This window comes from Alternaria arbusti (assembly GCF_024043155.1).
Source record: "Alternaria arbusti strain BMP 1465 chromosome Unknown scaffold_24, whole genome shotgun sequence".
Classification (NCBI taxonomy): Eukaryota; Fungi; Ascomycota; class Dothideomycetes; order Pleosporales; family Pleosporaceae; genus Alternaria; species Alternaria arbusti.
In genome coordinates, this window is record NW_026249964.1 from 1 (window position 1) to 14937 (window position 14937).

At 53.8% G+C, this 14937-nt stretch overlaps 4 protein-coding genes across 4 annotated transcripts; 1 reads left to right on the top strand and 3 right to left on the bottom strand.

Annotated features, from left to right (window-relative positions):
- Nucleotides 1-258: 258 nt before the first annotated feature.
- J4E86_010642 (uncharacterized protein) lies at nt 259-3000 on the bottom strand (the record flags this gene model as incomplete). The annotated part of the gene is made up of 3 exons (XM_051451138.1): nt 259-367; nt 430-2871; nt 2919-3000. Coding segments are annotated over 3 exons (2633 nt in total), but the record flags the coding sequence as incomplete, so codon positions are not given.
- Nucleotides 3001-4683: 1683 nt separating this feature from the next.
- Nucleotides 4684-6984, bottom strand: J4E86_010643 (uncharacterized protein; the record flags this gene model as incomplete). The annotated part of the gene is made up of 1 exon (XM_051451139.1): nt 4684-6984. The coding sequence occupies one exon, from the start codon at nt 6982-6984 to the stop codon at nt 4684-4686; it is 2301 nt and encodes a 766-aa protein (XP_051297609.1).
- Nucleotides 6985-10300: 3316 nt separating this feature from the next.
- Nucleotides 10301-11329, top strand: J4E86_010644 (uncharacterized protein; the record flags this gene model as incomplete). Its single annotated transcript, XM_051451140.1, has 1 exon — nt 10301-11329. One exon carries the CDS (start codon nt 10301-10303, stop codon nt 11327-11329), a length of 1029 nt encoding a protein of 342 aa, XP_051297610.1.
- A 1679-nt stretch (nt 11330-13008) lies between these two features.
- On the bottom strand, nt 13009-13837 carry J4E86_010645 (uncharacterized protein; the record flags this gene model as incomplete). The annotated part of the gene is made up of 2 exons (XM_051451141.1): nt 13009-13420; nt 13632-13837. 2 exons carry the CDS (start codon nt 13835-13837, stop codon nt 13009-13011), a joined length of 618 nt encoding a protein of 205 aa, XP_051297611.1.
- Between the last annotated feature and the right edge of the window lie 1100 nt (nt 13838-14937).

Consider the following 14937-nt stretch of genomic DNA (forward strand, 5'->3'; position numbering starts at 1 on the left):
GGGGGGGGGTGGGTGGGGGGGTGGGGGTTGGAGGTAGAGGGAGAGGAGGACGTGGTAGATTGAGAGGTCGGTGTCTTCGATTGTGCCGCGGGTTGTGAGGGGGGAGTGGGGGCGCGAGGAAGAGGGAGGGGAGGAGGAGGAGGTTGGGGGTGCGGTGTAGACTTGGTTACAGTATCTGTGGTGGTTTGTTAGGTTAGTTTGTTGTTTCTTGAGAGTGGAGTGGTGGAGGGGAAGGGGGAGTGGATAGGAAAGACGTACTCCTCAGCTTTCTGGTAATCCTTCAACTGAAACACGTAGATGGCTAATGCCTGCTTGTGACTCCCCATTTTACTCAGCACAATAGCTCTCGCTTCGTAGTAATCCGGATCTGTACCTCTCGTTAGCAAAACATCCTCAATCCCCCTCCCCTCATCTCAAGATCAAACATACCATTCGCAGGAAGCTGCTGAAACACCCTATACCGATTATACTGCGCATTCCCCTTTTTCAAAAACACCTCCAACCTCTCCTTCCAATCCCTCTTCTCCTCCTCACTCTCAAACTTTCCCTGTCCCTCCCCTTCCCCCTTGTCTCCTTTCAACCTCTCCAACAGCAAATCCACAAGCCTCTGGTGGAAATCCACATTCAGGTCATTCAGCTCCTCGATGATGTGTTCGAGATACCGAACCGCCAGTTTCAAATCAATGTTTTGCAGAAACTCGAGAACGCGGTCGCGAGGCAGGGTTTCGGCGTTTTCGGTGTCGGCGAGGAAGATTTCCATGCCGAGGTTGGGGTCGGTGCGGAGGGGCCATTCTGCGTATTCGAGGATGAGGTCGATGAGTTCGGGAGGTAAAGCCTGTAAATACCCCACCGTCCTTTGCGGTCCTTGCAGTGCAGGTGACACTTCTTCGTCGGCTTCGTTCTTGCCGAATTTCTCGAGTAGTTCTAGGGCCTGGCGATGCAGTTTCTTGCCGTGGAGGAAGTCGATTAGATCGGCGTAGCGACCTGTTTCGTAGAGCTTCTCTTGCACGACGTCTGGTTCGCAGAAGTTGGGGAGCCGGAAGAGGGAGCCGGCTACGCTGGGGTTGGCGATCATGTACGCGCGGAAGAGGGTTGTGTCGACGAGTTGAGCGACTTCGAGCAGTTTTGCTTTCCAATCGACGGGAGATTGGAGTGAGGATTGTTCGATGAAGATGTGGAAGGGTGGCTTTTCGGCTTCGAGTTGGCTGCCGCTAGGTGTGGGGAGGGGTTCTTTGAGGTTACCGTCCGTGTCGATGTAGCGCTTTATCTGGACGCGACATTGCGTGAGGAAAGACTGCAGAGCTCGAACAGAGTCTTTGAACTCTTTCTCCGCGGCCGCTTTGTCGGGCTGGAAGGGGTCGGTTGGCCTCTTCTTTACGCTCGCTGGTTCCATAGTATCGTCTTTGGCAGAGTTGGTGCGAATAGATGCAGCGTCTGAATCGACCTTTTTGTGGCCTCCAACTCCAAACCGGCCCATCATCGACCGCCCGATCGTAGCAACAGGAGCGGGTGTGCTTTCCTCCTGTTCTTTCGTTGGTTTCTCTCCATTTGCTTCTTCCTCATCCGCTACGCTTCCATCACCCTTGACGCTCTCCTCTGGTGCCAGGTTACCAGCGATAGACCTGGGGTACATTGCGATAACGCGCTCGGGCGGGGCCTTTGCGTCGACAAACAGCTCCATCGCCTCGCGATACTTCCTCCGGTCGAACAAGGCCTGCGCCTTCAGTATCTGTATCTCCCGCACCCTCTCCTCCTTGTCAAGAAGCAGAGTATCTTCCAGCATGTTGAGGAGACTGAGCGACTCGTCGTAACGCCCATGAGCGACCAGCTCATCAATCTGTGTCTCGTAGCTCTGCGCTCCCATGCGCCATATCGATCGATCGCTCGCGACGAGGAAACCCTTTCCGGCATGGGCTAAGCTGATATTCGGCTGCGGTACGTGGAGGAAGCTGACATTGGGTAGTGCGATTGTTTGTAGCAGGCTCAGGGTATCCGGATTCCTGACTTCCAGGCTGCCCTTCGAAGGGGGTAGCAGCGTGAGCATATATGGGTACGAATATGCGATGGTCTCGGGAGCGGAGTGCCAGGGTACTTGTCGCTTCTCGAGGACATTCCCGTCCGTATCGATGAACAGGCTGTTGACGTCTTTCGCCAACAGCATCTCGCCCTCTCCAAGTCGTGTCGCGAGCGGCTTCGGCACCCAACTACCCATGCCCATGTATCCCATGCCTGATGACGAAACAGCGCCGAAGCGTGCTCCGCCCTGACTCCCGTTCTCAGCCAACGCGCCTGGCTTGATGATGTCCTGCACCTCCTGCGTCTCGATGTTGACCATCACGAAGCCGGGGTCCATGCCAGCGACTATCTTGGTGCCTGTCGCCCATGTCAGGCTCTTGACGGACGCAATGAGCGAGATCTCCACCGCGTCGCCCGTCAGCTCCATGTCCTGCCATGTCCACAGTATGATCTTCCGCTTCACGGCGACAGCCAGGTGGCTCACGATGGACGGAATGCCAGTCGAGGGGTCCTTGACGATGTTGCTTGCCGCAGCGAACGTAGTCGCACCCCGTGTCTTCTCAAGCTTCTCCTGCAACTGGTACGTCTGAATGTCGTGGATCGAGACATAGTTGTCTGACAGCGAGACAAGGATATTCGCTTCCTTGATAATCGCCAGCTGTTGTATCGGGCGTCGGGAGAACTTCTCCTCTTCGCGTAGAAGGTCGGCGGGTCTGGCTTTCGGCGTGGCAGGCGCTTCGCTTTCGCCGTTCGGGTCGCCGTTCTGCTTGCGGTCGGCGTCTACATCCTCAATCTGGTCGTTTACGCGGTAGATGCGTAGGGCGCCTGTGTTCAAGCCTACGAGCACGCGGTCGCCTGGTTGTGTTAGTAAGCTGGGCAGATGCTGCAGGCTGGCGCTGTACCATATGCGAGGATGGACTCGATCTTCGACTTGTCGCGCTGCTTGAGCTCGACGATGGGTCGGGCGGTGAATGCAGACAGCATTGTGGCTATTGTATCGACTGCGACTTCATTTGGCCATGGTTATGTCGCTATGCGACGGTTACTGCAAGCTCCATGGGTGCCTGGGATGCGCCTTGAGCTCGGCGGTCATCGTCATTGCCGCGGAGCTTTGGCCAGGGTCCAGCCAGCCACGTGCAGCCACATCACTCTCGGACACTTGACTGCTCAACCAACAGATACAAGCAATCACTTTTCGAAGGCCAATGTCGAGATCGGATGCTTTGCATTGATAATCTATCTAATCTACTTAAGATGCTCGCCCGGTTAATAGGCATTTGAGCAAGATACAGAATGAGAGTGGGTGTTGCTGGTTGAGCGAGTGGGAAAACAACTTCAAACATGACTGTGCAGTAACAGGATAAGGGAGGATATTTGAAATTTCTACCGTTGGCCCGTCATGCGGCGGGACCATCTCTCCCTCATTTTTCACACCCACAGACACACCACTCGAGTGGGGTTCCTTCGGGCTATCCAGCAACCACCACCATCCCAGAAAAAGCGCCTGCAATAACAGGTCCCGGGCGCAAGCGCCTCCAGGATCAACTCAAGCGGCGGTTCTAAAGAAAGAACACAGCAGAAACCAACCCTTCATCCAGAGGGACGAGGATGCTTCCACCCGTACAAACAAACACAAAAATGTCGGCTTTCAACGTCAACATGTCTTCCTTATCTCTCCCAACGCGGCCCTCTCAGAAAGCACTGGAAGAAAGGAAAACAGGAGGAAAGCACAACGCTTGTTACCAATCAGCACATCGACCCCTCCTCTTGACCCCCAAACACGCAGCCACAAGCAACGGGTGCAAAGCATACAAAGCCAGAAGTGGGCTGGTGAGCCAAAACAGGAGCCGAAGGGGCGTGGCGAATGAGCGAGTCATATCCACATATTGCCGGTTCGTGTCCAGCAAACACAGCACTACCCCCGTTGCAGCCTCGAACCACAATCATCATGCACACCAAGAGGTCGCCTGTGCAGCGCGCCAAGCGGGCAAGCCACGGCGAGGCGGGGTGCGGCAGCGATGCAGCGTCGAGGTGTGGGAATGAAGGGCAAGGGAAACGGGGATGTAGGAGGGCTGGACAGAGGATCGGGCGTAAGGGACCTCGGGAACAGACATACTCAAGGAGATATACACAAAACCTCATCATTTGATGGAAAGACATCTGCAGACAAACACACAAGACTTCTCGAGTAGCAAGGAGAGTAATGGAAAGTTACAAAAGTAGTTCGTCTGCAGAGCTTCGCTGTCAAACTTTTGGCGATGAGGGGATATCAATCCAACACGCACTCGCAAGAGAGAGCAGTAACACAAGACAAATAAACACAAAGAAAATTACATCGTGGTTTGGGGTATATTGAGAAACAGGCCAAAATGTAAGAATCAAAACACCGGCATGTGCACAGCGGAGAAGCAAGCTTCATCAACGCAGTATGCATGTGCCCGAACCCCTTCCCCAGAGAGCGTGTTATCGCATCATCGTGAAAGGAAGGGGAAAAGAAAACTTCAAACGCAAGGTTCGGTCTGAGCAATTACGGCTCATCGCAGGTCGGTCAGGTTCGTAGGATTGTCTAGTAGCAAGACCAGTCGTTGGCCGGTTGACGCAGAAGGCAAGCCAAAAGGTCAGGTGGTTGGCGACTGGCTTACAGGTATTTTCGACAAAATACGGATCTTAGATGAACGGGTTCTGCTGCTGTTTTTCCTGCGGATAGGGCGACTGGGTGTATTGATGGGGGTCGGAGAACGGACCGGAGCGGTCGTCGGCAGGTGAGGGATCAGCCAGCTGGCCATGGCTGCTTGTTCGTAGATGCCCTGGGCGTGCGGAGTCGGTCACCGCGCGTAACCCAACTCGGCCGACCTTCTCTGTTGCTGGCTCGATGTTGTCGCCAGATTCGAATGTAGAAAAGGGTCGGGGTGCAAGCGTGTAAGGCGCTGCTTTATTCACGTTGTAGTCGTTGGGCACGTATTGCGGCGGCGCGGTGGTGGGGTAATCGGCGCTGGGCTTGGGCTCGCGGTCGAAAGCGGGATCGACGACATAGGGATTACGTCCGAGTTCTGGATCATCACGGCGGAAGAGATGAGTCGAAGCGTAGACAAGGCCGCCAAGGGCAATGAAGAGCCAAATAAGAATCAAGGCGGTGGAGATGAGCGCTTCGGTTTGAATGCCGCTCATCAGCTTGTCAACAACGCGTTCGACGGCTTCGGTGATCTCGTCCTTTGCTTTGCCGTTGGGGTCAGCGAGCAGTTGGTTGGCAGAGTCTGAGTCGCTTTGCTCAGCAAGGGCTCCACTAGATAGCGTGTCGTTTGCAACGCCAGGGAAGTTGACGTGGGCGTGCTCTTGGACCCAAGTGAGGCCACTTTGGAAGCTGGCGATCTTCAGGCCGATCAGGCAGTTGAGAACTTCCTTGATCGGGTCGTAAAGTACGGTGCCACCGAACGTGTCGTTGAGCGTGGTGCTCATCTGATCCACAAAGGCGTTAAGAGTGTCGTTGACTGCCGTCGTACTGGTGTTTACCCAGCCGAAGATGTCGTCGTTGATCGTGTTGTCCAAGTCAGCGACTGCGCCGTTAACGCCGTTAGACCATGACATGGACGCGTTGTTCATCGATTCAAGTACTTTTCCGGCAAAGTCAGCGACTTGATCCGTGAGCTCTGGGGTCTTGTCTTCGATGGCCTTGAGCAAAAGGTATTGGCAAAAGCATGCAAAGAGACCAGCGAGGCCCAGAGAGATCAGGAACATCATGGGAATGGAGGTGGCGTAGGCCCAGGCCCAGCGCATGACAGCTTGTCGACGAGCTGAGCCAAAGCGCCTGCCGAACCACAGGCCGATGCCAGAAGATGTTGGCCGGGACGCGAGATAGACGACGTCCATACCGTCGTGGCCCTCGGCGAAGAGAGCAGCACGTTCTTGCATCTTCCGGTAGCGGCGCATCTCCATCCACGCCATCGGGACGCAAACAAGGATGGCGGCGACGATGAGCACACCGAGCGCTATCTTCCGTGCGTTGTAGGCCAGCTCGATCAGATCGTCGAAGAACTCGTTGATCGAGTTGCCGTCGGAGCAGAAAGTCAGTGCTTCCTTCTGTGGCACGGGAAGAACTGTGCGGTCAAACTCGAAAGTGTCCATGCCGCGGATCAACTTCTTGACCTCTTCGAAAGGCAGGCGAATGATACCATCCGTAAAGTTTTGCACCTGTTCGAAGTTCGGAATGGAGTTGTTAAGCTTCTGGAGACCCTCTGCCATATCAGGAGGCATCTCCAGTGATTTGAGCTTCTTGATCTGGTCGTCCAGGTTGATTTCTGGCTTGTTGAATCCCGGGAGGTTGAAGTTGATCTTGTCCATGATGGAGTTGATGCCGTCGGAAACGGACTTGACGGCGTCGCTCATTTCTTCGGTGACAGACTCGATGGTTTCGTCGAGCTGTTTGTTAATAGCTTCGCCGATTTCCACAGCGGCGTGAAGGCTGCCGCTGACAGCGAGGGTGATAAGGCAGAGGTAGGTACTTGTCATCATGTGAATGACGAAGAGGATGATCTCTTCGACACCAGTGACGCTCATTTCGAGCATTTGCATGAGGCCACTGATTGCCTTCTCAACCCCAGAAGCTGTCATTTCGTTGACGCCCTTGGCCATGTAGTGGGGCATGGAGGCCATGGAGCTGCCGATGTTCTCGACTTGGGTGCAAGCACTGAGGGCTTCCCGACGGGCGGAAACGAGGCTTGCGTCGGTGCTTGCGATGGCGATAAGTAGTCGCACAAGGATTAGGAGCAATAGGATCGTCCAGCGATTGATCCATATCTGTGAGAGCCTAGCTCGAAGGCCGAGGTATGGTTTGAAGTTTGGTGTCTGGTTTATTGTAGGTCGTGGTGCATCTTGCGATGGGTAGTAGTCTCGCATCTCATGACTATCGCCAGCGGACATAGATGGAGGCACAGGTGGAAAGAGTTGCTGTTGGTTCGCGGAGGAAGCCATGGCGAAGATGTATGACTGCGAAACGTGGTCTGGCTGGCGTATTAGACTCTGAGGTTCAGGATCGATGATAAGCAGTAAACAAGTGCGGTCGTGGGAGTAGGCCAGCTAGGTCATGAATGTCTTCCAGAGACAAGGTAGCGACGTAGGAAAAAGTATTAGGCGAAGTATTGCAATGTGAAGACAATAGACAACAATAGGAAAACCCAACGCTCCGTACAATGCAATAGGAAAAGGTGGTAGTGAAGCAGCCAGGTGAAGGAGCCTGGAGTGGGGAAGACCGCTGTGAATATCTACTTCACAGCGACTAGGGTAAAATGACTGGGAATCCACGTACCGCGAGAGAGCGAGGACCAGTAGCAGGCCTCCCCACCAGGTACCAATGATACCTCGAGAAGAGGCCTGCACGACCAGAGAGTTTCAGCAGGGCATACACGATCGTGAGGCTCAAGTTAAAACAGGCAAATCTAGGAAAGGTGGTGGCCCGAATACGCGCCCGCAGAAGTGGAGCAAGCCACTCCCGACCAGTCAGGCCGATTTCTGGGAGAGGGCTCAAAACAAGACGCTAGAACAGATCGAACTGCCAGCGTCTGTTATTTTGGGCCAATTTGTCCTCGAGTGGTTGTCGCAAGTCGAGCCGGGTGTCCTTTGTTCCACGGCTTGCGCTCGTTGGCGTGCGATGTTCCCGCAGACGGTGGAGGAAGGCAGGTGCACGACCTCGTGACATCTGGGGTCGTCGCAGGATGGGGTTGTCGAGCGCAAGGGAACACGACCTCTGAACGTCGGTCGCTGGCAGAGGAGGTGCTCAAGGCGCGGAGAGATGCGCGACGCCGCCATTATGTAGCAACACGTCGCCGCACGGCTGTCCGAAGGCCTGTGGCGCCGTCATGCCTTGATTTCGCGTATCTGCAGCTAGCGAAGACGTCATACCCAGTCTGGTCTTCTGCAGCTGTCAAAGACCCAACTTCACGCACAAGAACTCCATCAACAGCGCCGCCAGATGTTGCGCATTCGATGGCTTCCAAAATAGAACGAGTGTTCAGGTCACGCGCCGTCATGCTTGACCGTGAAGATGCCGTAGCCAGAAATCTGATCAATACGCCAAGTTGCATGCGTGGCTGCGGCGTAGCGCTGGTGTGGAGCCATGCGCCGGTCGCGCCTGCCCGATTGCCTCTGTCCAATCAAGCCACATTCGCTAAGAAGGCTCAAACACGGCCCTGTCGTCCCAACTTCATCTCCTCGAATCCGTTGTCAAACATTCTTCCGTACTGCATCAACGCCAACGACGACTGCTCACGTCCAAGCCCTGGAGATCTTTCTGCATGGCCATGCTGTACATATTGACACGAGTTCTCGCATGCGAAATTTCTTCCCGTACCACACGTCTTTGCAGCTCAATACCGCCAATCCGTAAAGTTCATCACTCCGCCAATGTAGCCAACCGTTCTCTGATGATGCCATGTCCTCTGTCTTTTGTCTCCTTTTCTGGAAGGTTGCTGACATGTTAGCTTGAGTGGAATAACTGAGTCTCTCGATGTGGAACCTGCTCCATGAGATGCATTCCCTTGATGGGTGTCTGTCTAATCACTGCTGAACCGCTAATGTTCATTACTCTTCATAGTCACATGGTACGAAGACTCTGCTCCGAAGTGCGACACGCCTCTGGATGAGATGACGCTGCATAAGTTTTGCTAAGGTTGGCGTTGTCAACAACCTTCATCGGCAGTCGCTTCCTCATGCTAGACACACTTGTCGTATTCCGAGCGCGCTTTCCTTATATCCCCTGCTGACCAAGACATATAACAGCCATTCATCTTTGAGCCTTCGAATCCTCTCCGAATCACCATCTCTTCGTCCGAACCCCTTTCGTCTATTGTTCACCGTCACCGTCTATGGTTATCGTCCGCTTGCCTCTCCTTGATAGCGCTGGTCGCTACACGTCATTCATTTCTGCTTGGTGTTCACCGAAATCTGGAGAGTGGTGAGGTGAACGCGAGCTTCCAGCACGTTCCGCGTCCACCATGAGCCCGGGCGTCGTTTTTGCAACTCGACCGTGCAGGCCGTGCTCAGTGACGAGAGACCTCACCTTACCCCACCGACCGCAAATTACCACTTGTTACCCACTCCGCTTTGCCCACTCGTTCACTAAACTCGCGCCATACTCGTTCCGGAACCTCTCAATTGCCCGCACTTTGCATTGCCCGACGTGACGTAACTTTATTAACCACCCGCAGTATATCAGATCCCTCCGCTTTCGAACCGACCGCATTTGTTACTACTCGCCCGAATCGTCCCTCCTGTTCTCTACTTTGTTATCAGTTTGGAGAGCGCACAGCGAAGAGACCGCAATCGTTTTCCAATATTACCGCTCTCGCGACAGCGTACCGCATCCCCGTCCCCGCTCCGCTCAATACACCGCTGGTCGAGCAGGTGAACACGTACCTGAGCCCGGTGACCGATATCGCAGGCTACCACTGAGAGTACAATAACTTCGATCACGCAGAACGTACGCTCTCATTCTCACCTTCTATCATCGCTAGGCAGGACCTATGGCAGCTAAGACATATATTAGGCAACTTTCAGCGCTACAATAACACAAATCTCTGTGGGCAAACCTCTTCTACCCAAGAACTCACCAAATAACCAACTCAACTTTTCAATTACACTCATCGTAAGCTCGTCCATGTGAGCAATCAGGTCTGCCTCATTCGCTCACTCTGAGGTTCAGAACAAGCGCTCGGGTTCAACAACTTGGCGCCTCACTATCTCCCTAGGTATCTTGTAAACCCCGCACTTGCAAGGCCCAGACTCTCAGGTACGTGACAAACACATTGCATATCGATGCCGCGTTCTCCGAAACTTCGGGGCGGTGTCGACTCAAACTTCGTGTACTGGTCTCCCGCAGATGACCGAAGATTCTGCGCTATCTATCTCATCCCGCGAACCAAGTGTTCGGGCAGCAAACTTGTATCGACCACCATCGCGAAGGCGGTGACGCTGTCTCTTGACCCGAACCAGCGCACGTGTAGTGAATCTTTGCTAATTGAACTTCTTGTATAGTCGGAGTACCTAGATTGATCTAGTCTCTCGTAACCGCTTGGGCTCTTACCATTACCACTCTTGGCTCTATCAGACCTACACATTACAGTCTCAACACATCGCTGCTCTCCACCGCATCCACACACCACCTGCACGCTACAGCCACACGCAAAGTTGAATATCGTCGGCCTTTACCTCTGGGGCTTGAAACATTGCACAGCCTCAGCGCCTATCTTTCTTCCCACACCACCCCATCAGGCATCGTTCAATGTCACCTTCCATGGTCGATCCTATCAAAGTCGTAACTGGGGACTCAGTCGCGACACCCAAGAAGGCTTTTGCACCAGAACTCCAGGACACCAAAGTCATATCTCCAACATCCGACTCTAGCGGTGATACCCTTCATGACGAGAGCTCTGACGTCCGCTCCAGCGGTGATGGTCTTGAGACTCCTAATAGCCCTATCAGCCCAGAGAACCTCAACTTCAACGGTTTGGCCATCAGCGGCGGTGGTGTTGATCTCCGCAAGGACACCGTAGATCGCTACACTAACCCTTATCAGCGCGGACAGAAGCAACACAACGAGCCGAGTGTCTATGGTCCTCCTGGTCGTGGGTTCGGTGGCAACAATCGATTCGGAGCTGGCTACAACGGTCGAGGAGGTGGTGGCGCGGGTAGTTATCGCAACTCGCGTACATGGATGTCCCCCGACGCACAGGTCCAGCAAGAGTTCCTCATGATCCGTAATGCAATGCGCCGACTCTTCAAGAACTCTGACGTCTCAAAGTGGAAGTTGAGCGACTACGTTGCTCACAAAGAGGCCATGCTAGCGTCGCAGGCGAACAAGCTCGCAAACCAGGTCAAGAGCAAGGAAGACGCCCGTTTCATATCCTCCCCTATCTCCTCTGACGTCCAGAAGACACTCACTAGGTGCGGTCTAGAAGGCAACTTTGAAGAGATCGGAAACTACGGCCGCGCTCTAGGTGAGCAAACCATCTGGTGCAACGACTGGGAGAACGGCAAGGACGAGATCGCTCCGTGGCCTTCGATGGCTGAGATGAAGTGGGAGGGTGATGACCGAGCCAAGACAGGTGTTGGTCGCTTCCTTCCTCTTCCCCGCGAGGAGGGTCCTCCGGGTCTCATGTGGAACCAGCTCCCCGCCATCGAGCAGTACCCCATGGACCAAGTTTGCAAGATCCCCACCATGGAAGACGTCTACCTCCCCGTCGACTACCACATCGAGCCAGACCACGAGTACCTCTGGAACAAGGGCCTGGAGAAGGAAATGGACGACTTCTTGGAGTCGTAACAACCTCCTTCCACGCACAAAGCCCCACGCTATGACACTCACGCTTCTACATCATGGTCTGCAGGTCAGCTTTCACCTTTGGAATACTTCCGGTTTCGCATCGATTTGGCGCACGCCCAGCTTCCAACCAATGTGACTATTAGCTACTACAACTGTCACCGAGCTATCTGTGGCCAAGTCGATCTCCTTCCCGCTGAGATGCCGGTTGTTTCTCTTATGTTATGGGCCTTGGCTTCCTTTGGAGTTATTCGCGTCCTTGGAATTCGGAGTTACGACACATAGACGAATCGACACGAATCGACTCATGCACACAGCCGACGATTACGACGACACAGCACAAAGCCTCCACTTCACCCTTCGATACCCTGGCTGTCATGACTTGCGTTGTTGGCTTCTAGTCTAACTGGAAGGCAACTTTGGAACACGCGTCATGAACTCATGTGCACTGCTTGCGTTGAACTTTTTGCATATCAAATTACGACAAAATGGAGTCATTGGGAGGATGCGGCGGAATTGGTATTGGGCATCGGAGCCGGATGCGTTCGGTTTCATTGTGTTGGTGCGTTCTTGCGATAACATATCCTAGTTGCTCTCCTCCAAAAAAAAGTGCTTTACACTTCTGCTTCCTGCCGCTTCATCAAGTGAAGCCGTGATTGACCAACTTGTACCCGACTTCGGCGTCGTTGTGAGATGCCGCGATGAGTTTAATCGCCGCTACCCAATCCTGCCAGCGCTTCCGCCTAGACCTCTTCTTCAGTCCAAATGCTCTTCGCCCCGCTCGCCGTTCGTAACGCTGGCAGACTGCGTGGACTGAAGTGATAAGTACCTGATTATTCCGGTGATGATGATTGCTTCGCGTGCCATTGGCCCTCGTATCCTCGTGGCAGTTTTGAGTGACTTCACATGTCACCGCCTGACCGGAGAAGACTAAAACTCCCCGGACTTCCACGCACTTCGAATCCCAGAATGACTCTTCTCATCCCCGGTGAGCAAGTCCAAAGGCTAGACCCTGAAGCCACGAGCCACGTAGATCGGCTCTATCCAATGGATGTCGACAGTGAGGCTACGTGCCCGATGGTACGGTGATGATGACAACCGCCGTTGACAGCGCGGCGGCTTTGGGGTCGGACATGCTGTCGATGTATGATTTCGATTTCGGGATAAAGCTTATGGTCCAAATCGGCGTCGTAGTTATAACAGTCCGCTTGTGATCCGCGAAAAAGAGGAACCAGAAATCGTATAATCGAAGAACCGGACAATCTCGCCTACTTGATATACGAGCCACCAAGCTTCTTACTCAAGTGACCTCTCCTGCTCTATCCTGTGATACCCCAATCAAGACCGCATCATAGCGCCACAAGCAGTAGATACGCCCGATCGGGTGCCTTACCGCGAGGCGTCCATCATCCACTAACCCAAAGCGGCAGGGTTCACGCTTCCTTGACAACACATCACCGCATTTCACCAGCGTGCAGGAAGTCGTTATCACGGGTCATCATTGAGCCGTGTACAGTACCACCTTAGATCTCGCTTACAAGCTCACAGGTCACGGCTTATACCACGATCGTGACAACCTTGGAAAGGGTCGGTTCGCGAAAATGTATCTTTAGGTCTACACTTTACCAACTCCCCCGTGCCCTTCCCTGCCCTACCTCAGACCCCATCTATACTATCCTATCCTACTCATCCAAATCCTTAGTCATATGCAAAATCCTTATCCCCTCCCCATTCGGACACGTTACCACATCCACCCTCCCACTCCTCACATACCCACACCTCTCATACAACTGCACTCCACTAAGCGTCGCCCCCATTTCCAGCCTCTTGAACCCGTCCGTCTCATCCGGCTTGCCTTCCCGTGCCCTCGCCTCACAATACCGCATCATCATCGTGCCCAGGCCCTTCCGCGCATACTGCGGACTCGTGAAGATTGCTCGTATGCTCGCGCGGTCAACAGCTGGATCGCGTTTTTCTGGCATGCGCAGCGGAGAGGGCGCGGAGTCTCCGCCGTACAGTGTTTTGCGGAAGGACCAGCCGCCGCAGGCGCAGATTGTGAGGGGTGCGTTGAGGGGGTGGAGGATGTAGTATGTTCTGTTTGCGAAATCATCAACTTTACTACCCTTTAATTCCCGCCCTCCTTCCCTTCCACTACCCAGGTTTCTGGATCTGGTCTTTGGCAATGCAATGTGGAGAAGAGGGGTACATATCCCCCCTCCCTCTTCCACAAATGGATAATGCTTGATGACAGTTGATGACGGACGCCTTATTCTCATCCGTTGATTATGATTGGAATTATACGTACTGGTCTTTGATGAGAACGGAATCTGGACCGAAGAGGTAGCCTATTGAGCCGTCCAGTTCGGCGTCTGTGTAGTATCCTTTTCCCAAGCTGCGGAGTGAGGATGCGATCATGGATTGCAGGGAGGGTATGTCGGCGGGGGTTGCGGGGCGGAAGGTGTATTGGTGGGTTGCTTCTTGGGCTCTTGCTGAGGCGACGGGGTCGTGCATTTTGGAGTTTGGAATTATTCTCTTGTTCCTTTCGAGTCCGGATTGAAAGTGGTATGTGCCTTTTGCTGCGTAGATGTATCTTTCTTGGGAGTTGGTACGTTTGGCCCAATCATACGTTATCGTTATCGCGACCTCGGGAGGCTTGGGAGTGGGATGCTTTCCGACGGAAACCATCCCTGTTCCGCAAGGTTGGTTGCTTCGTATCGGTCATTCCGAGGTCGATAGAGTCCATGTTTCTGTCCACGGTTGACACGTACGCATCGTAGAGATGTTTGTTCCTCGCCATCAAGGCGCGTCGCACAAGGTTTGCCGGACGGCGCGCTTTGACCACCGCGCGCCGGTTGATGTCGTTATTCTAACTTTCCGCCTCTGGCACCCACGTGGCACCATCGTCTTCCTCCAACAACCTTCTTACAACAACTCTCGAATGACGCGAACCCCCGGCACCGACCGCAATAGAACTGATAACGAAGATTGTGCAATGTCAAAGTCGACCCGGCTCCAAGCCCAGAGTGAACAACGGCGCCCCGCACTTAGCGAAATGAACAGTCTGGAAAAGCGAACGCGAGCATCGACATGTTCATCACAATCAATGCTGTTTTCCCTCCGAGTCATATTGCCAGAAGCTCAGGGTTGGAGCGACTCAGCGACTCATCGACTCAACGGTTAATACCAGGCGTAAGGTTAAAACGATCGCGCCTTCCTTGCGAGTCATCCAGCGCGGGCAGGTGATGCGGATGAATGGGGGTTGCAGAAAGATCATGGAAGCATCGATCGCAAGATCCAAGATCCTCAACAACGGCAGCACCCTGCAGTGGCTGATGCTGTACCTGCTTCTTTTGCTTCCAAGAGCTGTTCGTTTTTGGCGTTCGCAGGATGAAGCAGGGTATAGAGTCGTGCACCAAGGGTGTTGCGATGGCTAGCACCCTTTGGACACATTGCATCAACATCGCCTGCAGCATCCTGACAGCAGATTGCCGTGGGTGGAGGCGAAGTTCGTTTTACATGCCCAGTCTGCCAGCATCGCATACACCAGAAACATCCATCTATTGGAGTACCTTTGCGAAAAGATTTTCAACGTCACCAGACGTCGCAGTCAA